The 27,706-nt window shown below is 47.8% G+C and overlaps 2 protein-coding genes and 1 long non-coding RNA gene across 5 annotated transcripts in view; 2 read left to right on the plus strand and 1 right to left on the minus strand.

The window, feature by feature from the left end:
- Positions 1-1,907: 1,907 nt before the first annotated feature.
- Positions 1,908-18,665, plus strand: SF3B2 (splicing factor 3b subunit 2). Of its 3 annotated transcripts, none has more exons than XM_003993658.6 (22): positions 1,908-2,115; positions 2,295-2,341; positions 2,882-2,959; positions 3,721-3,969; positions 4,186-4,236; positions 6,396-6,513; positions 7,021-7,121; positions 7,429-7,525; positions 7,707-7,798; positions 8,180-8,395; positions 8,545-8,682; positions 8,849-8,929; positions 9,147-9,374; positions 10,155-10,304; positions 11,283-11,372; positions 11,485-11,592; positions 12,842-12,949; positions 13,225-13,367; positions 13,451-13,552; positions 17,724-17,823; positions 17,913-18,098; positions 18,419-18,665. In XM_003993658.6, exons 1-22 carry the CDS (start codon positions 1,983-1,985, stop codon positions 18,488-18,490), a joined length of 2,688 nt encoding a protein of 895 aa, XP_003993707.1. In that variant the 5' UTR covers positions 1,908-1,982; the 3' UTR covers positions 18,491-18,665. The 3 variants fall into 3 exon arrangements, with proteins under 3 accessions (XP_003993707.1, XP_019668259.1, XP_019668258.1); XM_019812700.3 differs by having other exon boundaries at positions 1,930-2,115; positions 2,292-2,341; positions 4,189-4,236; XM_019812699.3 differs by having other exon boundaries at positions 1,931-2,115; positions 2,292-2,341.
- Positions 18,666-18,772: 107 nt separating this feature from the next.
- On the minus strand, positions 18,773-21,195 carry LOC111556707. The gene is made up of 3 exons (XR_002736417.2): positions 20,843-21,195; positions 19,239-19,580; positions 18,773-18,834 (listed from the first exon to the last, which is right to left on the minus strand). It is a non-coding gene; the product is annotated as an uncharacterized LOC111556707 (long non-coding RNA).
- PACS1 (phosphofurin acidic cluster sorting protein 1) overlaps positions 20,352-27,706 on the plus strand; it is a 155,784-nt gene continuing 148,429 nt past the window's right edge. Inside the window, exon 1 of the mRNA XM_023240080.2 lies at positions 20,352-20,881. Coding sequence (XP_023095848.1) covers positions 20,532-20,881 — 350 coding nt within the window. The 5' untranslated portion in view covers positions 20,352-20,531. The remainder of the gene's footprint in view (positions 20,882-27,706) is intronic.

The following is a 27,706-nucleotide window of genomic DNA, read 5'->3' on the forward strand; positions in this document are numbered from 1 at the left end:
GATTCCATTCTAGCCCCACACAGGTAGCTATTGTGCGAGGATCCTTGTTAAGAGGGTGAAGGGAATGGGGACTCTCGGAATCAGGAGAACTGCTTGTGCTCCAAGTTTGGCTTGTTGGGAATGTCATCTTCTCTCTGCCCCTCAGTGACCGCCTCTGCACAATGGGAGGTTCTGTCCTGCCTGGGTCCCAGAGCTGTTATAATGAGGTCCCACTTGTCCCTTTCTGGCCATAGCTACATTACCTCCTCACTTATCAGACTTTCAGTTTATCTTGTCTCAGAGACCCCTATCACCGTCCCCAGCACATACACATGTCTAGGGCCCTTCGGCCTCAGGTGACCTGCGAGCAGCTCTCCAGTTACGGGAAGCAGAAAGATGCTTCCTTTGGGTCAGAATGGCTCTACCTGAGTGGGCTGACATGCTGGAGGGGAGAATACCACTGGTACTTCTTCTGCCCTTTCTGGGTTTGGCTTTTCCTTTGGGAGTGTCAGGAGACTGGGGTGGTGATGGTGATTTTAAGAGGAAGGATCAAGGCTTGGACAGGAGGAAAGAGAATTTCCTATCCAGGGCTAGGATGTGAGCAACCTTCCTGGCTCAGTCCTTTTCTGTTTCTCTTGAACCCACCTTCCCTAGACTTGGCACCCCATTATTTTTTCCTTGCCCTCAGCTACTTCTCTTTGGGGGGGGGGGTCAGTCAATGACATGGAGCATGCTAGAAAGAAGATATGAAGGGTGTGGGTGTGGGGGGAAAATGAGACCATTTTATTTGAGTTTTCCAGCTCACTCGCCCAACATCACACACTCACACAGGCAGTGAGCCTGTCAGTGAGAGGGCAGGGCTAAAATGGGAAGGGGACCTTCAGAGCTAGTGGCGGAGGTGAGGACAGAAACTGAATTGACTGACAGATTAGGATAAGGAAAGGTGGGAGCTGGACAGGCAGGGGGCATCTGCACATTCCTCCCTCAGACGCACAGGCCACTGGTGGTGGCAGGGTGGGTAAGTGAGGCAGCGTCGACTCCTCTGGTAGGCCGGTGGGGATGAGGGGACAGAAAGTCCTCAGTTCATTTTCGGGACTAAAAATTACGCAAATCCTGTTGCCCAAAAGACCGTTTCGGTCCCCCCCCCCCCCCCCCATCAATCATTACGATGCAGCTCTTGAACGCCAGATGTTGCGAGACAGCAAAAAGACGAAGTCCCTGATCACGTTCTTGCGGAGGAGGTGGAGAAAAGGGGGCGAGGCTTTAAAACAAATGGTAGATGTTTGTACATGTTGTGGGAACTCCAAGGAAGGAAAGGAAAGCGGGAGAAAGCTTAACGGAGACATTTGAGCGGAACTGGAGAAAGCTTAACGGAGACATTTGAGCAGAACTGATAGGTGGAAAAAGGGGCTTTACTGTGGCCCTTCCCCCAGGTCGGCAGCTGGAGCTCAGCCCGCTTCTTTCCCGGCTCCGATCCTCTTTCAGCCCATTCATCCCTCCGTGGGCCGGGGGTGGGCGGGCAGACAATCAGATACTGTTTTATCACAGGCATCGGCTGCAACCTCCCGCTTGGCGCCCGCAACCCGGCGGCCGCCGGGGAATGAGTCCTTTAGGACTCCCTAAGGAACGTAAGCGTCCGGGCCTCTCGCGCCTGAGCTCGGAGTCGGGCCGGAAGGCTGATCTGCGCTTGGGCGGGTCAGACGCAGATAGCACGCCTTTGGGCGGGGTCATCTTCGTCCATAGCCCCGCCCTCGCTCCAGCCCCAGTGTTCCCCGTGCTTCAGCTCTGATCCATCCTCCCGGAGTCGGACCCTCAGAAAACGGGACCCGAGTACTACGACTCCCAGAAGACTTCGCGGCCAGGCCGCCTGGGGACCTGGGGATCCGAAGGGGCCTGCCAACCCTCCCCCGGACGTGACGTAAGACGCTGCCGGAATTTCCGGGAAGTGGGCACCAGGTCTGGCCCGAACTTCCGGGTTGGTCGCGCGCCTTCCTGCGGCTAAGATGGCGGCCGAGCATCCCGAGCCTCCCAAAGGAGAGTTGCAGCTGCCGCCGCCGCCACCTCCTGGGCATTATGGCGCTTGGGCTGCCCAGGAGCTTCAGGCCAAACTGGCAGAGATCGGAGCTCCGATCCAGGGTAAGGAGATCGGGAGGTCAAGAGACGGGGCAGCGTAGGCCTAGGGAGAAGCGGAGCTTGGTTACCCCGGAGACCCGGAGGCGGTGGGGAGGGGCGGAGGCGGACCGCTGGGGCTCGACTGGGTCAGGCGGGCCTGCTCGGCCTGACCTACCCCATTGATCCTTTGCTTTGCCCAGCAGGGAGTCGCGAGGAGCTGGTGGAGCGGCTGCAGACCTACACCCGCCAGGTAAGTGTTGGCGGCGGGACGTGGGGATAGGCCGTTTCTGGAGGCCTTCGCGATCCGTCATGACTCGGTCTTAGTTTCTTACGTACCAAAACACAGTAAGCAAGGGCTCGCTGTTTTTTTTTTGTTTTTTTTTTTTTTCAACGTTTATTTATTTTTGGGACAGAGAGAGCCAGAGCATGAACGGGGGAGGGGCAGAGAGAGAGGGAGACACAGAATCAGGAACAGGCTCCAGGCTCCGAGCCATCAGCCCAGAGCCCGACGCGGGGCTCGAACTCACGGACCGCGAGATCGTGACCTGGCTGAGGTCGGACGCTTAACCGACTGCGCCACCCAGGCGCCCCTAGGGCTCGCTGTTTTTGCCTGTTCTTGTCATTATCTGACGAGTTGTAATCGTTCCTGTATATATATTAGTTCTCTTCAGTACCTAGCCCAAGCTCTGTCAGACAGGCGCTGGTTAAATTTTGTCGAATGAATGGGAATGAATGTCGTTTTATGGAACAGCTCTTCTTGGACTGACCTGGAGTTCTTTCTCTTTTGCAGACTGGCATCGTGCTGAATCGGCCGGTTCTGAGAGGTGAAGATGGGGACAAAGCAGCTCCTCCTCCCATGTCGGCACAGGTAAGGAGGTTGTTCTGCTTTATAAGATGCCTTATGTTCAGGTAGCCCCTCTCACATTAAGTGTATTGCGGACGCAACTAACAGATTGGGCAGAGAGGTAATGCAAAGACAGTTGGGAGCTCTTTAGTTTTCCGTTGGTCATGATCCTTACCTCCTTTCTTAATCAATGTCTGTTTCTCCAAAGTCTGTCTGTCTTTTAAGATCCCAGCTTAAATAGTCTGGAAGCCAGACTTGATCCTCCTTCTACTGGAAATAACTCTTTTTTGCCTTTCCAGGACACAGTTCTCGTTTCATTTAACGAGACATTATGGCTCACTCCCTGATTTGGTTTCATATCCTTTACATTTAGTGAGTCATTGGGACACACTGGCTCCTGTGTTAAGTCTTCTCAACTTCCATGTCCTTTCTGAGTCAGGATGTGACTTTTTCTCTAGGACAGTGGCTCTGACGGGTTTTATTGATTTTTGTGTGTGGGATGAGGAGTTCCCAGGTGGACTTTAGAGGTGTTCTTGAATCTCCTGAAATTGTGTGCAAAATTTGTGTTCATGTTTTTCTGGGGAGAGAGTCTATAGCTTTCGTTGGTTGGTGCCCCAAAGTTAGCATCTTGTTTCGCCGATACTGCTATAGAGTATTCTCTTTTTGAGCACAAGAACTATTTGTTATTTGACTTTGAATCCCAGCACCTGGCTCACAGTAGATCCCCGGCAAATATCTGCAGTAGAGAAATGTTTCCTAGTTGATGTTCACATTTTTTTCCACAGCTCTCTGGGATTCCCATGCCGCCACCACCCATGGGACTCCCCCCTCTGCAACCTCCTCCGCCACCCCCACCACCTCCTCCAGGCCTTGGCCTTGGCTTTCCTATGGCAGTTGGACCTCGCCCACCAAACTTGGGACCCCCGCCTCCTCTCCGGGTGGGTGAGCCCGTGGCTCTGTCAGAGGAGGAGCGGCTAAAGCTGGCGCAGCAGCAGGCGGCATTGCTGATGCAGCAAGAGGAGCGTGCCAAGCAGGTGGGACAGGGGTCAGCTTGGGCTCGGGTCTCCTCAGGGTCCTAAAGGGGAAATGGAGCCTCAGAGAGAGTTGGATCCTGGGGCCAACTCCTCGGGGCAGGTCTGGACCAAAGACTAGAACATAGACCCTAGCCTGGAAGAACCCCAGGAAGCAGAGCTGTGGCAGTGTGGCCTGTGGGGTGGTGGTGCCGATGTAACCTTGTTTTGTTTTTTAAGCAGGGAGATCATTCACTGAAGGAACATGAGCTGTTGGAGCAGCAGAAGCGGGTAATGCCCCCCAACCTTTGGCCCCGTGGTCCAGTCCACTGGCTGTCACTTTAGTGCTTAGTGTCCAAAACATGATGCACCATTCAGATTTTCCGTGGAGGTCATCTCATCCTTAAGTTCTAGTATCTCCCAGATAATCCTATCTTTTCTGGAGCCCAGGAGTTGATCAACTACAGACTGTGATCTGTTTTTGTAGGGCTTGGGAGTTAAGAGTGGTTTTTCTCTTCTTTCTTTCTATTTACTTATTTATTTACTTATTATTAAAAAAATTTTTTGGGGGGCGCCTGGGTGGTGCAGTCGGTTAAGCGTCCGACTTCAGCCAGGTCACGATCTCGCGGTCCGTGAGTTCGAGCCCCGCGTCAGGCTCTGGGCTGTTGGCTCGGAGCCTGGAGCCTGTTTCCGATTCTGTGTCTCCCTCTCTCTCTGCCCCTCCCCCGTTCATGCTCTGTCTCTCTCTGTCCCAAAAATAAATAAACGTTGAAAAAAAAAAAAATTAAAAAAAAAAATTTTTTTTAAGTTTATTTATTTTGAGAGAGAGAGAGACTAATGGAGGGACAGAGAAAGACAGAGAATCCCAAGCAGTCTCTGCTCAGTCAGCACAGAGCCCGACACAGGGCTTGAACTCATGAAACTTGAGATCATGACTTGAGCCAAAATCAAGAGTCAGTGGCTAAACTGACTAAGCCACCCACTTGCCCCTCTTTTTTTTTTTTTTTTTTTTTAAAGTTTATTTATTTACTTTGAGGGAAAGAGAGCATGTGCATGTGGGTGGGGAGGTGCAGAGACAGAGAGAGAGAGAGAAAATATCAAGCAGGCTCCATGCTGCCAGTGCGGAGCCCAACATGGGGCTCGATCCCACAAACTGTGAGACTACGACCTGAGCCGAAATCAAGAGTTGGACTCTCAACCGACTGAGCCACCCACCAAGAATGGCTTATCTGTCTTTAATTTTTTTTTTTTTTGTTTGTTTATTTTTGAGAGTGCCAATGGGGCAGGGGCAGAGAGGGGGATGGAGGATCCACAGGGGGCTCTGTGCTGACAGCAGTGAGCCCGATGTGGGGCTCGAACTCTTGAAATGTAAGATCGTGACCTGAGCTGAAGGTGGGTGCTCAACTGACTGAACCACCCAGGTGCCCCAGCTTATGTATCTTTAAAGGATTATTTAAAAAAAAAGGAAACAAATCAGGAATATACTGTAGTCTTTTCAACAGTCCTTATAGCCTAAGATATTTACTATCTAGCCTATTACAGAAAAAAGTTTGCTAATCTCTATTCTATGTGATGTCGTTTTTGGTACCCTGGGGAGGACTTTGGGTTAATTTTGCCATTTATTCGTATTTAGACTGTGGTAGGTGTAAGTTAGGGAATGATACATAAGACATTCAGTCCCAGAGATGGGTTTTATCAGTTGTTCCCAGTGGGTTACTGCGAGTATTAGAAAATAAGCATTAATAGGAGTGAATGTGGAATTGTTTACAAAGTGCTCTTTTTCCCTAGATTGTGCTAGATCTTGAGGAGCAGGTATAAGAAAAGTAATTATTGTTCCTTAAAGATAACTTAATGCCTTAGGGCACATGGGTGGCTCAGTTGGTTAACTGTCCACCTCTTGGTTTCAGCTCAGGTCATGAGCTCACAGTTTGGGAGGTTGAACCCCGAGTTAAGCTGTGCACTGACAGCAAGGAGTCTGCTTGGGCTTCTCTGTCTTCCTCTCTCTGCTCCTCCCCCACTAGTACTCTCGCGTGCGCTCGTGTGTGCTCTTTCTCTTTCCTTCTCAAAATAATAAAGAATAACTTCTTGGGGGAAAAAACCATTGTTAGAAAATAGAAGATAGTGTGTAGCTATCTAAGTTCTCTTAGGAGAAGTGTTAAGTGTTAAGCTAAGTGTTAAGTTCTCTTTTAGGAACCAGGAGTTTCCTGGGCTTTTTGTTTGTTTGTTTGTTTTTGTTTTTTTATTTCCAGGGGTTTCCTTTTCTGACGGGAGGGGAGGCCTCCTCCGTTTGGATCAGTAGTCTAGAAAGGTGCAGGTGGTGAGGATGTCCAAACTCAGCCGTACCTGATTGTTCTCCATGGGCCTGTTTCTTGACTTAAAGAATCCACTTGCCAGAGGCTGTCCGTTCGATGGATTTCCAAGCTGTGTCTTCACTCCCATGTCTCTGGCAGGCAGCTGTGCTCCTGGAGCAAGAACGGCAGCAGGAGATTGCAAAGATGGGCACCCCAGTCCCTCGGCCCCCACAAGACATGGGTCAGATTGGTGTTCGCACTCCTCTGGGTCCTCGAGGTAAGACCTTGGAAATGGAAGGGAAGGGAAAGGAACACGATCGAAAACTCTTGCACGTAAGTACGTACCCCGTAAAGTGCATATATTGTAAATGTACAGTCCAATGAATTGTTTAAAACTGACCGCTCATGCAACCGGCACCTGGACCAAGAACCAAAATATTACTAGCACCCCAAAAGCTCTCACTGGCTCCCTGTCAGCCCCTCCCCCTAAGGGTGGCTATCACACCTTTAGCAAAGAAGATAATTTTTTTAATGTTTATTTTTGAGAGAGAGAGAGCTCACACTTGAATGAGTGGGAGAGGGGCAGAGAGAATCCTAAGCAGGCTCTGTGCTGTCAGCGCAGAGCGCGATGTGGGGCCCGAACTCATGAACCATGAGATCATGACCTGAGCCGAATCAAAAGTTGGGTGCTTAACCAACTGAACTGCTCGGGTGGCCCCAAAGAAGGTAGTTTTTAAAATGGGTGTTTTGTCTCTTTTGACCTTGCATTTCTTTCTTCTCACAGTTGCTGCTCCGGTGGGCCCCACTCCCACTGTTTTGCCCATGGGGGCCCCAGTTCCCCGGCCTCGTGGTCCCCCGCCACCCCCTGGAGATGAGAATAGAGAGGTGAGATTGGTGATTTCTTTCTAGGGACAGGAGAGGGTGGTTTAGGAGAATTCTGGGAGATGGGAGGACTTCTGGGGGCGGGAGGGTGAAGGAGGAAGCCATGCTTCGTTAAAGCATATCAAGATATGGCAGGAAATAGGGCCTGGGAGACATTTCTGGGGCAGAGGTTCACTCTGAGGGGAGCTGAGGGATGATTTGACGCAGTCAGTGTTGCTGTCTGCTGTTGACATCCCCTGGCTGGCAGCCTTTCTGGTACAAGAGGCGGAAATCCTGGGATCATCCCCTCTGCCTGGGTTGTCTGTTGCAGATGGATGACCCCTCTGTGGGACCCAAGATCCCCCAGGCTTTGGAAAAGATCCTGCAGTTGAAGGAGAGCCGCCAGGAAGAGATGAACTCTCAGCAGGGTGAGTGTGTTGTGTCCCACGGACTGCAGGGACAGAGAGGCTGCGGCCGAGTCTGCATTCTTCCATCCCTTCCCCAAGGAGGGTTTGAGAGAGAAACTGGCTCTCGGTAAAGAGGAGTTACTGCGGGCGAGTGGCAGGGTACCAGTGTGGGGAGTCTGATAGCCACCTTCCTCCCTTACAGAGGAAGAGGAAATGGAAACGGACACTCGCTCGTCCCTGGGCCAGTCAGCGTCAGAGACTGAGGAGGACACAGTGTCTGTATCCAAGAAAGAGGTATGGGATGGAGCTGAGTCTGGAAGGAACGTCAGGAGACAGTATTTGGGCACTAAATTAGAACACCAGTTCTAATGTGTAGTAGCTGCTATTCTGTGCCAGTTTCTGTCCTACGCATTTTAGGGATTTTTTTTTCATTTAATTGCCGTAAATCTTTGGAGCGCAGAGTACTGTGCATGCTTTTGTTTTATAGCTGCAAAAACTGAGGTTCTGAGAGGTGCAGCGATTTACTGAAAGGCACACAGCTTGAGAGGGGCAGAACTCTGGAGCCTGACTTCAAGGCCTCTTTTCTTAGCTCTTTGGGGAAATCGGATGAGGAAATTAGGCAGCAGGCATGGTACTTGGATTCTCTGACCCAGTTGGTTTTCCTTATTTTGGCAGAAAAATCGGAAACGTCGGAACCGAAAGAAGAAGAAAAAGCCCCAGCGGGTTCGGGGGGCGTCCTCTGAGAGCTCTGGGGACCGAGAGAAAGAATCAACCCGGTCCCGTGGCTCTGACTCCCCGGCAGCTGATGTTGAAATTGAGTACGTGACCGAAGAACCTGAGATTTATGAGCCCAACTTCATCTTCTTCAAGAGGATTTTTGAGGCTTTCAAGGTACAAGGAGCAGCATACTCTGAAGGGGCAAAGCTGAGCGGGGAAGGGGCAGGGATGGGGAAAGACAGTAAGGAGGGCATCTTTACAGCGCTGGGTTCAAGAACTAGGGAGAGACACAGCTGGGGTTTCCGTGGTGTCTGTCTCCTCAGCTCACTGATGATGTGAAGAAGGAGAAAGAGAAGGAGCCAGAGAAACTTGACAAACTGGAGAACTCTGCAGCCCCTAAGAAGAAGGGCTTTGAGGAGGAGCACAAGGACAGTGACGACGATAGCAGTGATGATGAACAGGTGAGGCCCCCTCCGCTGTCGGGGAGACGGGGACTTGAGGTGGCTGAGATGCAACCCGTGAGGGACCACGGTGAACTCTTGGAAAGGAGAATCCCTCTGGGGTGAGCCGGGCAGTGTGATTCGCTCCTAATAGTCCTGCTCAAAAGAAGTGATGGTTTTGTTCTAGGAGAAGAAGCCCGAGGCCCCCAAGTTGTCCAAGAAAAAGTTGCGCCGAATGAATCGCTTCACTGTGGCTGAACTCAAGCAGGTGAGACCCTAGATGATCCAGCAGAGCCCGGAGCCTGGCCGGGAGACCCCATGAGGAGCTCCTAGAAATCCACAGGGGTTTTCTTTGGGGGATAGGGAGGAGGGCTTTGAAGGAGGCCTGGGTGACTTAGGTATGTGTCCTTTGAAGAAGAGAAAGTTAGAAAGTTTTAGATTTGAGAGGTTGGGGCTTTCTAGCGGCACGTTGCTATGGTTTCCAGCTCGTGGCTCGGCCTGACGTTGTGGAGATGCATGATGTCACCGCACAGGACCCCAAGCTCTTGGTTCACCTCAAGGCCACCAGGAATTCTGTGCCTGTGCCACGCCACTGGTGTTTTAAGCGCAAGTACCTACAAGGCAAACGAGGCATTGAGAAGCCTCCCTTCGAGCTGCCAGACTTCATCAAACGCACAGGCATCCAGGAGATGCGGGAGGCCTTGCAGGAGAAGGTAAGGGACGGGGCAGGGCTCAGATTTGCCCTGCAGGATCCACATCCTTAATATCAGCCTGTTTGAAAATCAGGAATCTTGTTCCCCAAACCCGTCTACTTCTTAACTGTCTAATTATCTGTTCTCCAGAAGTCAGCACTGCATATGACACAGGATGAGAGGGAAAGACATCAATTCGTGAAGGGTAGACAGAGCTTGCCTCAGTGTTCCGAGCTAGGTGTCCGTCTTGTCTCCTCGTTCGTCCCCTGCCTGCACTACCAGCTCTTTGAGCTGTCTGCACACAGTGACTCCTTTTCCTGCAGGCTGTCTTTGGCTGTGTCCACCGTTTTCTGTTACCAATGTGAGCCTGATACGTTTTGTGGCTAGAGATCCATGGCAGCTGTGTAACTTCTTAGATCCAAGTTTTTAAATTAAATTAGATTATCTACCTTGAGTAGCTAATACTTGTGTGTACTGCAAAAAATTCAGGAGGTACAGAAGTACGCGATGAAAACTGCCTCCCAGTTAGACTGCGGTCACCCAGTTCTCTCCGGAGGCAGCTAATGAGGTCAGTCTCTTGATCAGATGGCTTAAAAGAATATTTATCGACATTCGTAGCCAAGGATGATTTTATATGATACATCGATTTTGCGCAATATGGATTATGTAAGTTTGAGAGGTTTGAACAGGAAGGATTTTGGTGACTTGTGGAATGACGTAAATGAGGTTTTTCTTTATTTCTTTGGAAGTGTCAAACTTGGTGAATACCGTTGATGACCTATCTTCTGCCACTCTCCACAGGAAGAACAGAAGACCATGAAGTCCAAAATGCGAGAGAAGGTTCGGCCCAAGATGGGGAAGATTGACATTGACTACCAGAAACTGCACGATGCTTTCTTCAAGTGGCAGACCAAGCCCAAACTGACCATCCACGGGGACCTATACTATGAGGTTCGGGTGCGGGGGCTGGGGAGCAAAGGCTGGGCCGTTGGTCATGGCTGTGTGACTCTTGGTTGGGAAGGCTTTCTAAGCTGGTGCAGTGGCTCCTACCCTCAGCCTTAGAATTGTTCATTAGCTCCCCTTGGATGGAGTAGAATTTGAAATCTTAAAATGAGGTAGTTTTGGGGCGCCTGGGTGGCTCAGTCGGTTAAGGATCTGACTTTGGCTCAGGTCACGATCTTGTGGTCCGTGAGTTCGAGCCCCACGTCGGGCTTTGTGCTGACTGCTCAGAGCCTGGAGCCTGTTTCAGATTCTGTGTCTCCCTCTCTCTGACCCTCCCCCGTTCATGCTCTGTCTCTGTCTCAAAAATAAATAAACGTTAAAAAAATAAAATAAAATAAAATAAAATAAGATAAAGTAAAATAAGATAAAGTAAAATGAGGTAGTTTTTTGGGAGGAGAGATCCAGACCATGTCTTTAAAAAGTGGTAATTGGTTAGGGACAGAGGGGCCAAGTGGTGGATGCTTGTATAAAACAATTAGGACTGAGGGTGGGAGAAAAGTTTTTATTTTTTTCCTGATCCTTGAAATATTTTTTCCTTTTATATTCTTTTATATTCTTTTATATATTCCTTTTATATTCTTTCAGTGATATTAGGGAATTTTCGAGGTGGAAGGATCTTGGAGATGATCTTGTCGAGTGCCCTCATTTTACAGAGGAGAAAGCAGGCCCTAAATCTGGCCATGTTTTTCTAGTGGGTTAATGTCAGCACTGGAAATCGTGATTCTCCCCTCCTTCCTGGCCTTTCTTTTTCCTACGTTAGCCAGGGAAAGGAGTGCTGAGAATCGACAGGCACTAAGCAGCCCTCAGTGGGATTTTGTATCTGGTGTGGATGGGGACTTCTCATCTTTGTTCTCTTGTCCTCTTGCCATTGAACTCCCGGTGTGTGTCTGGCATTGATGATACAGCGTGCTCTGCTTTTTTTCTCAGGGGAAGGAGTTTGAAACACGACTGAAGGAGAAGAAGCCAGGAGATCTGTCTGATGAGCTGAGGATTTCCTTGGGGATGCCAGTAGGACCAGTGAGTGCCAGTTACCTTGCCTGGGGAAGCCAAGAAGAGGGTGGGAATTAGGGCAGAAGGGAGACAAAGGACAGGGTTGGGCAGATGATATCCTGTTCTCTTTTTCCTGCAGAATGCCCACAAGGTCCCTCCCCCGTGGCTGATTGCCATGCAGCGATACGGACCGCCCCCATCATACCCCAACCTGAAAATTCCTGGGCTGAACTCCCCCATCCCTGAGGTGAATACTGTCCTTTCTTTCATTTTTAGCTGCCCCTGCTTGTTAACTAGAGGATGATGTAGTTTTCCTTCTCTCATCCCACCATGTCTCTCTTTCTCTTTGTTCTTCCCCCAAAAAAGGGTAATAGTTTTTGTTTTTCAAAAAATCTGACATGCTCGTCATAAAATAGTTAATTAGATTTAACAAGTTCAAAGATGAAAATAAATCACCCATAATTTCATCACTCAGAAATAGTCAAGATTTAAAATTTGGCGAATGTGTTTCTGATACATACATTGATAGAAATAATTTTATCTCAAGAATGGCATTAAGTTTTCATTTTTAAACATGAAGCGTTAAATTAAAAACAATTTTAATGGGGTGCCTGGGTGGCTCAGTTGGTTAAGCACCGAGTTCGGCTCAGGTCATGATCTCACGGTTTGTGGGTTCGAGCCCTGCATTGGGCTGTGTGTGCTGACAGCTCAGAGCCTAGAGCCTGCTTTGCATTCCGTGTCTCCCTCTCTGTGTCTGCCCCTCCCCCGCTCATGCTTTGTTTCTCTCTGTCTCTCAAAAATAAATAAACGTAAAAATTTTAATAGATAGCAAACTCATTAAAGTGAAAAGGAATTGTTAAACTTCAGATAAAAACTTCTGCCTTGGCTCAGTCGGTTAAGCATCCGACTTCAGCTCAGGTTATGATCTCACGGTTCGTGAGCTCGAGCCCCGCAGCTCGAACCTCGAGCTCTGTGCTGACAGCTGAGAGCCTGGAGCCTGCTTCAGATTCTGTGTCTCCATCTGTCTCTGTCCCCCCTGCTTGTGCTCTGTTTCTCTCTCAAAAATAAACGAACATTTAAAGAAATTTCTGTTTATCTATCTTTAGAGAGAAAGAGGGAGAGCACGTGAGAGCCCAGGAGAGGGGAAAAGGGAGAGAGAGAATTTTCAAAGTTAGGAAAAACTCAGGAAGAAGTTAGAGTTCTGTTTTTTAAAGTACTTTTTTTAGTTTGAGACAGCATGGGCTCTACCCTGAAGGCTGAGGTTATTAGTCTACTTTCTGCTTCCCATCTTCCCATCCTATTGCCTCTGGATTTTTGTTGCTTATTACTTTTGCTTTATAATGCTTTATGATGTTTAATTCTTCTCTGAAATCATAGTTTCCAGAGTTACCGAGTGCTAGTTTCTATTCTTTGTAGTGTGACTTTTCTCCAGGGCTTCAGAGCTCCAGGGTTTTGGAGCTTAGGAGCAGAACTGACTTGCATTTCCTGTCTCGCAGAGCTGTTCCTTTGGGTACCACGCTGGTGGCTGGGGCAAACCCCCAGTAGATGAGACTGGGAAACCACTCTACGGTGATGTGTTCGGAACCAATGCTGCCGAATTTCAGGTATAGACCATGACTGTCTTACTTGAGGTCGTGAAGTTTAGAGACAGTTGGTTTACAGATTCATTATCAGGGAGGAGCTGGGTGTTCTGAAGTTTCAAAGTCTGAAAAAGGGTATGCGTTTCCTGAGATGTGTTGCAGGCTCTCCACTAGACTATGAGCTCTCCTTAGGCGGAGGCTATTGTCTGTTTACTTTTATATTCTTTCAGTGTGCAACAGCTTGACACATGATAGGCTTATAGTAAACATTTGCTGAATGAATGAATGATCTCTTTCAGACCAAGACCGAGGAGGAAGAGATTGATAGGACCCCTTGGGGGGAGCTGGAGCCATCCGATGAGGAGTCTTCGGAAGAAGAGGAAGAGGAAGAAAGTGATGAAGATAAACCAGATGAGACAGGCTTTATTACTCCTGCAGACAGGTGGGGAGAGCAGGGTCTGCCTCTAAAGCAGTCCGGCGTTGCGGGCCTTCTCCTTACTTCAGAGCTTGTTTCTGTCTTCACAGTGGCCTCATCACTCCTGGAGGGTTCTCGTCAGTGCCGGCTGGCATGGAGACCCCTGAGCTCATCGAGCTGAGGAAGAAGAAGATTGAGGAAGCGATGGACGGGTGAGGGAGCCAGGCAGGGCTGAGAGGGAAGGACTTTTCCCTTCAGCCTCTGGGTTGGCCAGCTGACTTTCCCCCCCCTTTCCTTCCCTCGTGAATCAGTTATTGAACACCAGGCACTGCTCTAGGCAGTGAAAAACGCTTGGTAAGCAGTTCATTAGAGAACAAGGTAATTTCAGGTGGAGATAGGATGGTGTAGCAAAGTAAGCTAGGGAATGGGATGTAGAGAGATTTGGGGGGTGGGGAGGTCTCTGAGAAAGCCTCGATGAGGTATTTGAGCTGAGAGCTGAATGTTAGGAAAGAGCCAGCCACAGGGTGATCTGGGGCAGGAGGAACCAGAAGTGCCTAAGACAGGCATGGGTTTCACATGGTCCTGCCATGGAACTTTTCTTATTAGGGACATAAATGTGTAGGATTGTCCAGTCTTCTTGGTGAATTGGCCCCTTTTCCATGAGATAATCTTCTTTTCTGCTCGTACAGTTCTTTGTTCCATCTTCCCATTTTCCTATGTTTTAGGTTGGTAGAATATTAAAAACTTTTTTTTAATGTTTATTTATTTTTGAGAGCAAGAGAGAGGGAATGGAGAGGGAGAGAGGGAGACACAGAATTTAAGCAGACTCCAGGCTCTGAGCTGTCAGCACAGAGCCTGACATGGGGCTTGAACTCGTGAACTGCGAGATCATGACATGAGCTGAAGTTGGATGCTTAACCGACTGAGCCACCCTGGCGCCTCAATAGAACCTTTTTTATGACTCCGTTTTCTCTCTTTTGTTGACTTACTAACTGTAAAGCTCTGTTTTGTTATTTTTAGCGGTTGCTGTAGGGTTTATAATATGCATCCTTATCACAGTCTGCCTTCAAGTGATATGCCGCTTCTGGAGAGTAGCAAGCACCTAACAACAGCACACTTCTATTTCTCTCTTCCCAACCTTTGTACTGTTGTCACGCTTTTTACTGTTACGTGGTATAAATCCTACACTGTGGTTATTTTCGTTTAAAAGGTCAGTTATCTTTTTTTTAAGTTATCTTTTAGAGAGATTTACATAATTAGTCATATATTAAGCTATGTAATTGCCATTTTCAGTGATCTTTCATTTCTTTGTGTACAAAGGCTTCCTTCAGCATTTCTTGTGTGGCTGCTGGTCATGAATTCTTTCAAGTGTTGGCAGTCTCAAAACTTCTTCACTTGTCCTTTTGAAAGATTTTTTTTTTTTTTAAGTGTTTATTTTTGAGAGAGAGACAGATAGAGCCTGAGTGGAGGAGGGGCAGAGAGTGAGGGAGACACAGAATCCAAAGCAGGCTCCAGGCTCTGTGCTGTCAACACAGAGCCCGATATGGGGCTTGAACTCACGAACTGTGAGATCATGACTTGAGCCGAAGTCGGATGCTTAACTGACTGAGCCACCCAGGCGCCCCAGAATTTTTTTTTTTTAATGTTTATTTTTGAGAGAGACAGAGAACAGAGGGCGAGCAGGGGGAGGGGCAGAGAAAGGGAGACGCAGATTCTGAAGCAGGCTCCAGGCTCTGAGCTGTCAGCACAGAGCCCTTTGTGGGGGCTCATATCCACGAACCGTGAAATCATGACCTGAGCCTAAGTCAGAGGCTTAACTGACTGAGTCACCCAGGTACTCCTCAAAGGTTTTTGGAAGATTTTGGCCAGGTATAGGATTCTAGGTTGACAGTGTTTTATTAAATTTTATTATTTCTTTTGGTATTTTAAAGATGTTGCTGTGGTGACTTTCTTGCATTGTTTCTGATGAGAAGTCTGTTTTCCTTCCTTTCTTTTTTTTAAGAATTTTTTTTAATTTTGATTTTTTAAAATTTACATCCAAATTACTTGGCATATAGTGAAACAATGAAGTCCTCATATGAGTGAAGTCATATAATTTTTGTCTTTCTCTAATTTCACTTAGCATAATACCCTCCAGTTCCATCTACGTGGTTGCAAATGGCAAGATGTCATTCTTTTTGATTGCCGAGCAATACTCCTTCGTATATATATCCCACATCTTCTTTATCCATTCATCCATCGATGGGCATTTGGGCTCTTTCCATACTTTGGCTATTGTTGGTAGTGCTGCTATAAACATGGGGGTGCATGTGTCCCTTCGAAACAGCACCCCTGTGTCCCGTGGATAAATGCCTCGTAGTGCAATTGTTGGGTCGTGGGGTAGTTCTATTTTTAGTTTTTTGAGGAACCTCCATACTGTTTTCCAGAGTGGCTGCACCAGCTTGCATTCCCATTCCTTCCTTTATTCTGTATATAATGTGTCCTTTTATCTCTGGCAGCTTTTAAGATTTTCTCTTTCCCCATTTTGAACAATTTAATTCTGTGTGGTATGGTGTAGTTTCTTCATGTTTCTTTGTGTGGGGTTAGGTAAGTATCTTGAATTTGTGAGTTAATCATTTTTATGAATTTTGGAAAAAATCTGATTATTTCTACAAATATATTTTCTGTTCCCTTTGCTTTCTCCTCCCCTTTGGCAAGTCCAATTATACATGTATTAGGTCTGTTTGAAGTTGCCCTCCTGCTCATGAATGCTCTGCTCATTTCAAAATACCCCTTTTCTCTTTGTATTTCATTTTAGAAAATTTCTATTCCTGTTTCTTCAAGTTTTTTCCGTGGGTTCTAATCTGACAGTAATCCCATCCAGTGTCGTTTTCATCTCTAGCTGTATGATTTGGATCTTTTCATATGTTCTGGGTGTCTATTTTTGAACCAGATGGCAGGCAGTTATAATAACATGCTGGTTCTGGGTTGATTTAAATTGATTAATTATTTTCCTCATTAAGGATTGTGTTTGCTGCTGCTGCTCATGCTTGTTTACTTTTGTTTGAAGGCCAGACTTGGTGAAACTTACCTTGTTGGGCCCAGGGTTCTTTTGTATCTTTTTTTTTTTTTTTTTTTTTTTACTTAAAAAAATTTGTTTTAATGCTTTAAGGTGGGGGGGGGGCAGAGAAAGGGGGAGACACAGAATCCTAAGCAGGCTCCAGGCTCTGAGCTGTCAGCATAGAGCCTGAGGTGGGGCTCGAACTCATGAATGGTGAGATCATGACCTGAGCTGAAATCGGATGCTTAACTGACTCAGCCACCCAGGCGCCCCTCTTTTGTATTTCTACAAATCTTCAGCTTTGTTCAGGAACACCATCAAGGTACTTGGAAACAGTTTGATTATCTCAAGTCTTGCTTTTCAGGTGGGTGGTTCTTTCCCTGGCTCTGGTACTTTCCTCACACAGAGTACTCCCTTGAGTACTTGAGGAGGGCCCTCTTTAGGTCTCTTGAGTTCTCAAGTCTCTGTGCTGCTGTCTCTTCCCTAAGACTCTGTCCTGTGATCTCTAGCTGCCTAGGCCTTTGTGGACTTTGGGGTTCATCCCTTCAACTCATGAAGTCCTCTGGGCTCTACATGGGTTCCCCCTCCTTGTTTCATGGCCTGCAGACTCTCTCACTGCAGTAGACAGGGCAACTGAAGGACGTACCTCATTTGTTTCCTGTCTCTCATGAGTCGCTCCCCTTTGTTACCCCATGTCCTTTGTTTCTTGTGCTCTGCCCATTTTTTGGTTGTTTCAGGTGGGAGGGTAAATCTGATCCCTGTTACTCCTTCTCCAGAAGCAGAAGTCTCAGGCTTTGCATATTCAAGGAAGAAAAGAAAGAAGGGTACTATGGTTGGAGTATATAGGGAACAAGGATTAGGTAAGACTGGCTTGGATGGTTCTTGCACCCTAGGAAGTACTGGAAGTTTAAGTTCTCTGTGTTAGAACCCCAGGTACAACTTTGGGCAGGAGCTATTGTAGTGTCTTCTCTCCTGCCATCTTCTGTGTACCAGAGTTCTTTCAGAAACTTTAAGCCTGACCCTTAGCCCTTCTTCACGTGTGGGAATCTTGGACTCTGATCTCTAAACTTGGTTCAGGGGATCCCTTAACTCAGTCTCTGTTTTCCTTCCAGGCTGTATTTCCTGGAATCAGTGCCATCCCACCCCTCTCCCCACTGACACAATCCTTTCTTCTTGTGGGTCTCCATGACCTGCAGAGGCGGCCTAGGCATTGTTTTTCCTCTGGGTGTCTTGGAATCTCTTCCGGGAGCTGGGTGGAGGTGCTGCTCATGTTCTTTTTGCTTCCTCTTCTGGAAACCCTTTTATCCCTTCCTTTTTGGGCCTGATCCCATTGTCCTCTGCAGAAGTGAGACACCTCAGCTGTTCACTGTGTTACCAGAGAAGAGAACGGCCACTGTTGGGGGAGCCATGATGGGATCAACCCATATCTATGACATGTCCACAGTGAGTATTCTTTTGGGGGCTGGAAAAGGGGGCGAAACTAAGTCTTCTAAGCCTCTCTGTAGATGACAAGACTCTGATCCCTTGTCTAGGTTATGAGCCGGAAGGGCCCAGCTCCTGAGCTGCAAGGTGTGGAAGTGGCCCTGGCACCTGAAGAGTTGGAGCTGGATCCCATGGCCATGACCCAGAAGTATGAGGAGCATGTGCGGGAGCAGCAGGCACAGGTGGAGAAGGAAGACTTCAGTGACATGGTGGCTGAGCATGCTGCCAAACAGAAGGTAGGAGGTCACAGGGGAACCCGGCTGGGTGTGAGCCAGGAACTAGGTACCAGGGACTCCTTGTTCAGTGGAGTGGTGTCCTCTCTGTCTGCTGCCCTGAGCTTCCCTGGTGCTGGAAACCTTAGAAATCCTCTGGTGGGCTGCCCTCTTTAAGGATGATGAAACTAAGGCACAGGGAGGGGAGCTCATCCAAGTCTGAGAATCCAGTTTTAGCACTTTTTTCCACAGATCTGTGTGGCTGAGTCAGGCTGCCCACCCTTGTCTTGGGGATCAGTGGGTTGTTTCACTTGTTGTAACCTGTTTCTCTTTCTCTCCTCCAGCAAAAGAAACGGAAAGCTCAGCCCCAGGACAGCCGCGGGGGCAGCAAGAAATATAAGGAGTTCAAATTTTAGGTCCCCCTCGCATACCTGGCCCTCCTTTCAGCTCTTTGTCTGGATGCTTGGGCTTCACACATGGTCCCCGAGAGCCAGCTCTCCCACAATTCCCAAGGGCTTGTCATTTCATGTTCTTATTTTAGATCTGTTTTGTAAATAAAGCTGTTTCCCAAGGAAAGAGATGCATATGTAACACTTCTGATCCTCCTTCGTTTTTTTTATGTGTGTTTTTTTTTTTTTAAGTTTATTTATTTATTTTGAGAACAAGAGAGGGAGGGGCAGAGAGAGAAACTCTCAGGCAGGCTCTGCACTGTCAGCTCGGAGTCTGACATGGGGCTTGAACGGTGAGGTCACGACCTGAGCTGAAATCAAGAGTCAGATGCTTAACTGACTGAGCCACCCAGGTGTCTTTTAATCCCCTCGGGCAAAAGGACTAAAAAATGGGGACAAAAGGACTAAAACTGGCTTTTTCTGCAACCTCGGGGCTGCCCCAGTGACAGGGGCATGCACCTGGGTCAGATGTTGCAGTTGAGACTGGTGATAACTCCAAAGCCATGCTGAAATTGTTTCACCACTACCTGCCTTTGTAGGAAGGCTCTGGGGCAAGTATCTCTAGGTCTGGTTTGACCTTACTACTTTGTCCTTGGGGACTAAAAATAGCCAGCTTAGCACCCCGGCTGGGCTGAGGAAGTGCAGTGGGCTTGGGAAGTAGGCCAGGTCAGGCCTTCCTAATAGACCTGTGGCCAAAAGAGTCCCAAGTCCTTACCTGGGAGGGAACACAGCCCCAAATCTAGATTGTCTGGAGTCCTCAGCACTCAGCCTCTAATTTTGGTAGGGGGAGGGAGGGGGAGCTTGCTTTCTCCAGGTTCTAGTCTTCTGGTCTTCAGAAGTCTTCCCAACAGGCTAGACTAGGTTGGACTTAAGGGGCCCAACGGGCATTTGCCGGGTGCTGGGAGAGAAGTTCTGCTGTGGTGCTACTGGTGTTGCTTTGCTGGAAGTGCAGCAACTGAGATGTCGATGTCAGGAGCCTTCAAGATGGTTTCTGGAGGTGATGGATGTGGGTGGTAGTGTGGGAGATCCCACGTTGGACGTGGCAATCGGGGTAGGCCTTGGGGGAGTAGGATTTTAGAAATTAAACGGTGAAGCAGAGAAAACGTTACAGGTGGAAGCAATTGAGGGCGGGGATGGGGGGCTTGGGACTCTATAATGCTTCATGGGAGGAAGGGTGGCTCCAGGTGGGCCAGGGCTTAGGTTCGTAATTCACCCTTGCCAGGGCCTTTTGAACTCCAGGTCCCTGAGCCCCCTGCCTTCCATGGAGAGCAGCAGGGATGGAAACTTCACGGCCCACAGACGCACCGGGCAGACGGTGGAGTCGCCACCCGCTCCCTTTGTAGGTTGTGAAGAAACCCCGGGGCGGCAGAGCAGGGGCCAAGCAGGATGCCGCGATGCGGGCTTCGGCCTCTCTGTAGGCTCCGGGGACCCAAGGGGCCCGAGGCGCGCTCCCGCGTCAGCCCCCTCCCCCCCCCCCCCCCCCGCCAACCCCAGCCGGGGCCGCGCCCCGGAAAAGCGGAGTTTCCGCTGGCCTGGCTGTTGCTGCAGAGAGCACGACGGGGGAGGGGAGGACCGGACCGGCTGGCTGCCGCTCGCACTGCGGATTTGAGGGGAGGGTCTGGCCGAGCCAGCCGGGGTCGAGGCCTCCTCTCCAGGGAAGCTAGAAGAGCGCGCCCACAGGCTCGCCTGGGGCGCGAGCGCGAGCGCGAACCCCGCCCCTTGGCGCTGGGTGGGGCCGGCGCGAGCCAGAGCTCCCCGCCCCCCCGGACACGCCCACCCAGTGTCTCGGCGGCGCGAGCCGCAACAGGCAGCGGCGGGCGAGCGCGAGGACCGCGCGCCGAGAGGCCTCGCGCGTGCGTGCAGCCTCTCGCTCGCTCGCTCGCGCGCTCGGGCGGGCGGGCTGAGGAGACGAGTCGAGCCCTCGCCGCCACCGTGGGAGAAGCCTGGGCGTCCTCTCTGCGTCGCCCCGATCCCCGTTATCCCCGCGCCCCCCACCCCCGGCCGGGCCATGGCGGAACGCGGAGGGGCGGGCGGTGGTCCTGGAGGCGCCGGGGGCGGCAGCGGCCAGCGGGGCTCTGGGGTCGCCCAGTCCCCGCAACAGCAGCAGCCGCCGCAGCAGCCGCCGCCTCAGCAGCCGACGCCCCCCAAGCTGGCCCAGGCCACCTCGTCGTCCTCGTCCACCTCGGCGGCGGCCGCCTCCTCCTCGTCCTCGTCCACCTCCACCTCCATGGCCGTCGCGGTGGCCTCCGGGTCCGCGCCTCCCGGCGGCCCGGGGCCAGGCCGCACCCCCGCCCCCGTGCAGATGAACCTGTACGCCACCTGGGAGGTGGACCGGAGCTCGTCCAGCTGCGTGCCCAGGTGAGCGGCGGGCGGGGGGACCGGGCCCTCGGGGCCGCAGGGCCAGGTCTGTGACAGGCCCCCGCCTTCTCATTCCTCTCCGTCCCAGCGCCCAAGGGAGCGCCCCCCCTCCCTGGATTCCCCCTGGCTGCCCGGCCTGTTTCTAGGCGGGCCTCCCGGGACTCCTCTTGCGGGGACCCCGCCCTCTCCTGGCAGCCCCACCTTCTGCCTCGGGCCGGGACCACCCTCTTCCTCTCCCCCGATTGGGGCCTCCTGGACTCTCAGCCCTGGGCCTTCTCTCGTGGATCTGACCGAATCCGGCCTTCCTGACGGTCAGCTTCCCTGCGAATGTCACGGACTCTTTTCCCTGCCTCGTTGGCGCCCGTGGGCTGTACATATGTTACATAGATGTCCTTTGATATTGTTATTTCCCAATATACTCAGCGTGTGCCAAAGTCGGTTGTCACCTTCTGCCAGATAAAGCCCATATAGTAACCCTGGAGGCTTCTAGTTGGTCTTCAGTACACACACACGTTCATTTGTGCTTCAGATTACACACATTCTGCCCCGGCCTCCGTGCGCTTGTAAAAGCCCTGTTTAGTGTGTCTTTAATTGTATTTTTCATCCCCTTCCTCCTCCCCAGTAGCTAGTCACAAATTCTCTTAGCCTTGCAGGGCTACATGAAATTACTGCCTTGTTCCTAAATTCAATCCATTCCTCTGCCTGTTGGAACCATCTGGGGACTTTCCTTTCATTGGTAAAATATGCCTGAGTTTGTGATGTTCTCTGTTTCTGTATTGGCAAAGCAGTCTTTCTCCAACTCTTTGGGGACAGTGTGCAGTGTCTTACAGTTTGGCCCTTGAGCAGACGCCGTGGAGCTGGTTTCGCCTAGGAAGCCCAGAAAAGTGCCTGGAGGTGATCTTCTTGTCACCTCTAAACTGAGTTGGTTCTGTTGTCTTGGAGTTTTGGACCCACTCCTTATTCTTTTAGCCCAGCCTTGGGTAGGTGGACGTGTCAGTAGGGGTTAAGAAGCATTGTCTGGTTCCAGCCTCAACTCTATTTATTTCCCTCTCTCTTTATTTTGAATCATTTCATGCATACAAAATTATACACACACAAAAATATATCTCCTGGTTAGGGCATTTTACAAAATGATGAAAAGTACATTTCTATACTTGATTCAGTTTAAGAAACAGAACATTATAAATCATGTTGAATGAGGCCCTCAGGATGCCCCTTCCTGACCACATGCCCTACTTCCCCCCCCCCCAAAGGTAAACACTATTGTGTGTTTATTATTTCCCTTGTCTTTTAAAAATAGTTTTGCTGCATACATGCATCTGTAAACAATATGGTTTAGGGTGTTTTTGAAGTTTATATAAGTGCTATCATACTGTATGTGCTCTGTGACTTAGTGCATGTGTGTGTTTTAATTCAACATTAAGTTCGTGGGACTTGTCAGTGGGGTATGGTAGCTGTAGTTTAAATATTTTCACTAACGGATATAATTTCATTTTACGACTATATCATACTTCTCTTTTCGGTGAATATTTTGGGTTGTTTCTTGTTAGTTAATGGGAGCAGTAATGCCGTAAATAGTTTTGCCCAGGACTCCTAGTGATCCTTGCAAAAGTTTCTTTCTGTTTTTATACGTAGGGGTGGAATTGCTATTTGCAGGGTATACATCTGAAACTTTTTTAGATAATGCTAAATTGTGTCCCGTTCGTGCTCCTCCTCCCTCACTCTTCATGTCCTTTGTGTTTCAGCATTTACCTCACTGACTTACACTTTCTTTTTTTTCTTTGCCCTTCTTTTAGGGTAATCAGAAGCCATGTTAGTTTAGTTTGTTTTGGCCAGTGCCCTAGCACAACACCAAACTCAAGTGGGAGTTTAGTGTGTAATGGTCCTTAGCAGGCCTCTTTCTAGGTAGGTCCGTCTGTAGCTGAAGTATTCTAATCTACTTTCAAACGTAAAAGCACTGTGCCCCTTCCCACGTTGGTCCAGTGTTAGTAATACATGCTTGCCCATTCTTCATTTACATCTATCGCTGTGTTTGACAGGTGACATCTGGACAATTGCCTTCTCTAGCTTGTTAGATTGAAAAGGCATTGAGCCAACTGGGAAGAAGCTGCTGTGCAACAGAGGGAGATAAATAAAATCACTGATAAATAAAATCTTTGATTTTTTTTTTCTGCACCTGTTGGTCACTGAGAAGTCTTATGTAATAAATTATTAGCCAAAGAAACTGCCCATCTTCCTGAGTAAATCGGTAATTACTATGCTAACTTGGTGTGAGAGGCTTGGTTGGCTTGTTGTTTGCCCCTGCTGAGAGCATGCAGTTGTCATGTCTACTAACGAGTTTGAGATTGTCAGCTGTCCTGCTCTGACTTTGTTTTTCAGCTATCACCCTGTGCCTCCCAGCTCCTTGTGGAACACTTGTGCTCTTTGGAGCATGCTGTTTTATCTGCAGGATGGAAAATAACACCCTGTGGGGAGAAAGTGTCCGCTATTGGCCCTTCCAATTACTAGAGTCATCTGGTTAATTTGAGGTCTCCTTGTTTACTTGTTCATGTTGTTTAAAATATATTGGCAATGTGCAACGTGTGTACAGCACTCTGTAGATAGTCTAAGATTAATGTTCTTGTCTCATGTAACTCAAGTGAGAAGCGTGTGAAACGTGCACTTAAGAAATGTGAACATGATTGTGGATCTAAGGCTATATATATGTGTATATATATGCTGTGGGACTCAATTTTAGCAAATGTGTTCCTCTACCTAGTACAGAGAAGAGAGAGTTGAAAGTTGTACGTTAGGAAGGTCACTTTCCTTTTCTTGATCCCAGTAGAAATATAATTTGCTTTTCGGGGAAAAAAAACCTTTTCCCTTTATTAGATATTTAAATAAAGATGAACATTGTACTAGTTGTTTCTCAAGTATGTACTCTGCTCTTATTTAACATCTACTAAATTCCTTCAGAATCTGTAGTATTTTTTAAAAACGTTTTATGGTTGGAGAGAATACTGATAGTTGGCTTTAAAGTAACTAAATTGGGGGCACCTGGGTGGCTCAGTCAGTTGCGTGTCGAACTCTTGATTTTGGCTCAGGTTGCGCTCCCAGGATCGTGGAATCAGGCTCCGAGCTGCTTGGGATTCTCTTTCTCTCTCCCTCTGCCGTGTGTGTGTGTGTGTGTCCTCTGTCTCCCTCTCTCAAAACAAAAAAACAACAGAAAAAACAACCCACTAAATTGTTTTATTCATTGACTTAAAAAAAATTTTTTTTAATGTTTATTTTTGAGAGAGAGAAAGAGTATGAGCAGGGGAGGGGCAGAGAGAGAGAGAGACATAGAATCCAAAGCAGGCTCCAGGCTCCAAGCTGTCAGCACAGAGCCCGATGCAGGGCTGGAACTCATGAATGATGAGATCATGACCTGAGCTGAAGTCGGACTCTTAACTGACTGAGCCACCCAGGCGCCCCACTTTTTTTTTTATAAGTAGGCTCTATGCTGGGCATGGAGCCCAACTTGGGGCTTGAATTCATGGCCCCGAGATCAAGACCTGAGCTCAGATCAACAGTGAGAAGCTTAACTTACTGAGCCACTCAGATGCCCTTATTCATTGACATTTTTATCAACATTTTTTAATTAAAATATTGATACATGTCCATGATTAGACATTCAAGCAGTACAGAAAGATGGGAATTATGAAGGAAAAAGCCCTAGTCTTGTCTCTGTTTTTGCTTTCCACAGGTGATCACTAGGAAATACAGTTGGCTTTTAAGATTCTGTTACAAGCAGGTGGATCTATTATAGCTCCTTTTTAAAATTCACAGCTTTAGATGTTGGCATTGTTTTCCCTCTGTACTAAGTAGTGCTTCCTCTCCTATGGCCCATGTTTTGGCTAGTGGTATGGTGACATTTGGCCAGGTGGCATGTTGTTTGATGTTATCTTTTTTTTAATGTTTGTTTATTTTTGAGAGAGAGTGAGCTCGCTTGTGAGAGTGGTAGAGGGACAGAGAGAAAGCAGGAGAGAGAGAATCCCAATCTGTGCTTTGTCAGCACAGAGCCTGATGTTGGGCTCAAACTCACAAACTGTGAGATCATGACCTGAGCTGAAATCAAGAATCTGATGCTTAACCAACTGAGCCACCCAGGTGCCCCAAGGGAAGAGTTTTAGAGTCTCATTGTTGATCTCTTCTCTTTGGTTCTTGTGTGGTATATGGTGAAGTTTCCCCTGGTGTTCTTTTCTCTATTTGAGATACTTCAGTAGGAGAGGCAGAAAAATCATTAAATTTCACAGGTATACAAAATGTCCTCAGTGGATTTTGTAAAACCAATTATTAGGAGATAAAATGTGCTCTGCTGTATCACTCACAAACTGTATCACATTTGTCTCTGAGTACGAAGCGCATTTGCATATCCTTATCTGTATGTACACTTAAGGAAAGAGTTCAGGAGTTACGAGTCACATTTCTCCTTAGACCACATTTTTTTTTCTAAGGGGGTACTGAAGTTAAGCCTGCTTGGACAAAACTGTTAGAACCAAAGGAGGTGGTCATGGCTAAGTTGGCATGACTAGTATACAGTAGAAGTGTTATTTTCATCAGGACACTTAGGGGCAGTTGCCCCTCTAACCACAAAAGCACTAGGCAAGCCAGGATGTATTACTCTTGTATTCTTACTGGATGCCAAGGCAAACTCTTCCACACTTTAGTTTTTCTATCCATTAATTGGGAACACTTTTACTTGCCATTCATTCTAAAATGTGGGTGAAATAAATATATAATAGGACCTATAGATTGTAAGAGAAGGTACTTCTTAAATGATAGATATGAAGTAACTGAAATTGGTCAAATGAGAGAGACCTGGTGAAATTTCTATTATTGCCTTAGCATTAAAAGTCTTAAAAGCATCTTTGTATCTTAGATTTGAGTTTCACATTGTGAGTGTTGTAATAGAATATCTTCTCTATCGTGGTAATATTATCCATTGTCCCTGTGGAAGCTCAGATTCCTTGTCAGAAAGAGAATGACTTTCACAAGTCCGCTTTACAAGTATTGATTTACAGATCTTTTGGGCACATTAGTGGTTATGTGATTTCTTTGTAAACTAGTTTTCCAATTTCTTAGCTGAGCCAATAAGCTGTTACTGGGAGTGTTTGCCTCAGTGTGCATGAGGGAGGTGCAAGTAAGAATATGGGCTGTGTCTTTTCACTGCTTCAACCTAGGAGGCTTGTCTTGTTTTGGCCTGGACTTGAAGGTTCAGCGGGTCCTCTGAAATTTGGAGTTGGCTTTGCTTGCATCTGTGGTGTCACATGCTGCGGGTACTTTAGACATCTAGAGTAGCTGTGGGAATGCTCACAAGAGCTGGTCTTTTTCCATTATGGATTCAGAGTGGTATTAGGGCTCTTGAGAAAAGAGAGTTTGAAGTTGGTCTTAGAATGTCTTTCAGAAGCCCCTTGGGCTGGATTGAGTGAGGTGGTTTGTTTCTAGATTGGCAAGCACTGATAGAATCCTCCATTCCCTAGGCCTTCCCTAGGCCTAGTTGGAAGAGCAACCAGCATAGCTTCTGATGGTTTTAGGGAATCACGATGTTTATGCCTAGGCACCAACTCTGTAGAGTATTTTCCTTTTCCTGCCATTCATAGGGCAGTTGTCTGGTTAGAAAGCCTGCTGGACCTGTACTCCCTTTTTCCTTTTTACAAACCAGAGAATAGCTGTAGTCACAGCTCAGGTTGTCGCTTAGGCTGACCTAAACCTGGCCTCTACCTTGGGTAGAGAAGTAGAGTAGAAGAGCAGTAGAGAAGGCCAGTAAATGATGATAAATGGTTTCTTAGCTTGTGTATCTTCTAGAAAACAGTTTCTGAAAGCATTCCATTTGACATCCAATTACATCTTAACATCATAAGCTGTTTTCTCTTTAAAGCTGTGCTGTTCAGTACAGTAACCACTAGTTGCATGTGGCTATTTAAGTTAAAATTAATTAAAATTGAATAAAATTTTAAATTCCCTTTCCTAGTTTTATTAGCCACATTTCTTGTCACACTAGTCACATGTGATTAGCGGCTTTTGTATTAGACAAGGCAGATATAGAACATTTTCAGCACCATAGAACGTTCTATTAGCTAACACTAAAATTTTTTTTTTATTTTTTTAATGTTTTTATTTATTTTTGAAGGAGAGAGAGACAGAACATGAGCAGGAGAGGAGCAGAGAGAGAGGGACACACAGAATTTGAAGCAGGCTCCAGTCTCTAAGCTGTCAGCACAGAGCCCAGTGTGGGGCTCGAACTCACAAACTGTGAGATCATGACCTGAGCCGAAGTCAGACGCTTAACCGACGGAGCCACCCAGGTGCCCCAGCTAACACTATTTTAAAGAGAAAATTGCCTGTGATATTTCTAGTATTAATATCTGTGTGGTTTCTCCTTATTCATTTAATTAAACTGAATTCTTTTGTCCTCTTCCAAATTATTTTAATATGCCCCTTTTCTTCACTATTTCAAGGGCCTGTTAGTTTTCTTCTGTTAGTTGTTCTCCTTTAAAGATTTTTACCTTTTAATCTGCTCACTTCTTCCTGTAGGGATTGCTTCCTGATGCCTTCCTGCCATTTGTTTCCCACAATTTTAGGTATTAGTCAATACCTATTGAGAAAACTAACTGGAGACATTAATTTTACAGACTTCATTATTATTTTTTTAATTTTAATTTTTTAAAAAAATATTTATTTATTTTGAGAGAGGGAGAGAGAATGAGTGCATGCATGGGGGAGGGGGAGAGAGAGAATCCCAAGTGGGCTCTGCGCTTTTTCCCATGAACTGTGAGATCATGAGCTGAGCCAAAATCAAGAGTC

The sequence above is a fragment of the Felis catus genome, chromosome D1, assembly GCF_018350175.1.
Source record: "Felis catus isolate Fca126 chromosome D1, F.catus_Fca126_mat1.0, whole genome shotgun sequence".
In the NCBI taxonomy this organism is placed as follows: Eukaryota; Metazoa; Chordata; class Mammalia; order Carnivora; family Felidae; genus Felis; species Felis catus.

What these genes read in the sequence shown, in the direction of transcription:
- SF3B2 (XM_019812699.3), top strand. Translation starts at nt 1,983, where the DNA reads ATGGCGGCCGAGCATCCCGAGCCTCCCAAAGGAGAGTTGCAGCTGCCG. An exon ending in ATAGCAGTGATGATGAACAG is followed by an intron (nt 8,683 to 8,848) that starts GTGAGGCCCCCT and finishes GTTTTGTTCTAG; the next exon opens with GAGAAGAAGCCCGAGGCCCC. An exon ending in CTGTGGCTGAACTCAAGCAG is followed by an intron (nt 8,930 to 9,146) that starts GTGAGACCCTAG and finishes TATGGTTTCCAG; the next exon opens with CTCGTGGCTCGGCCTGACGT.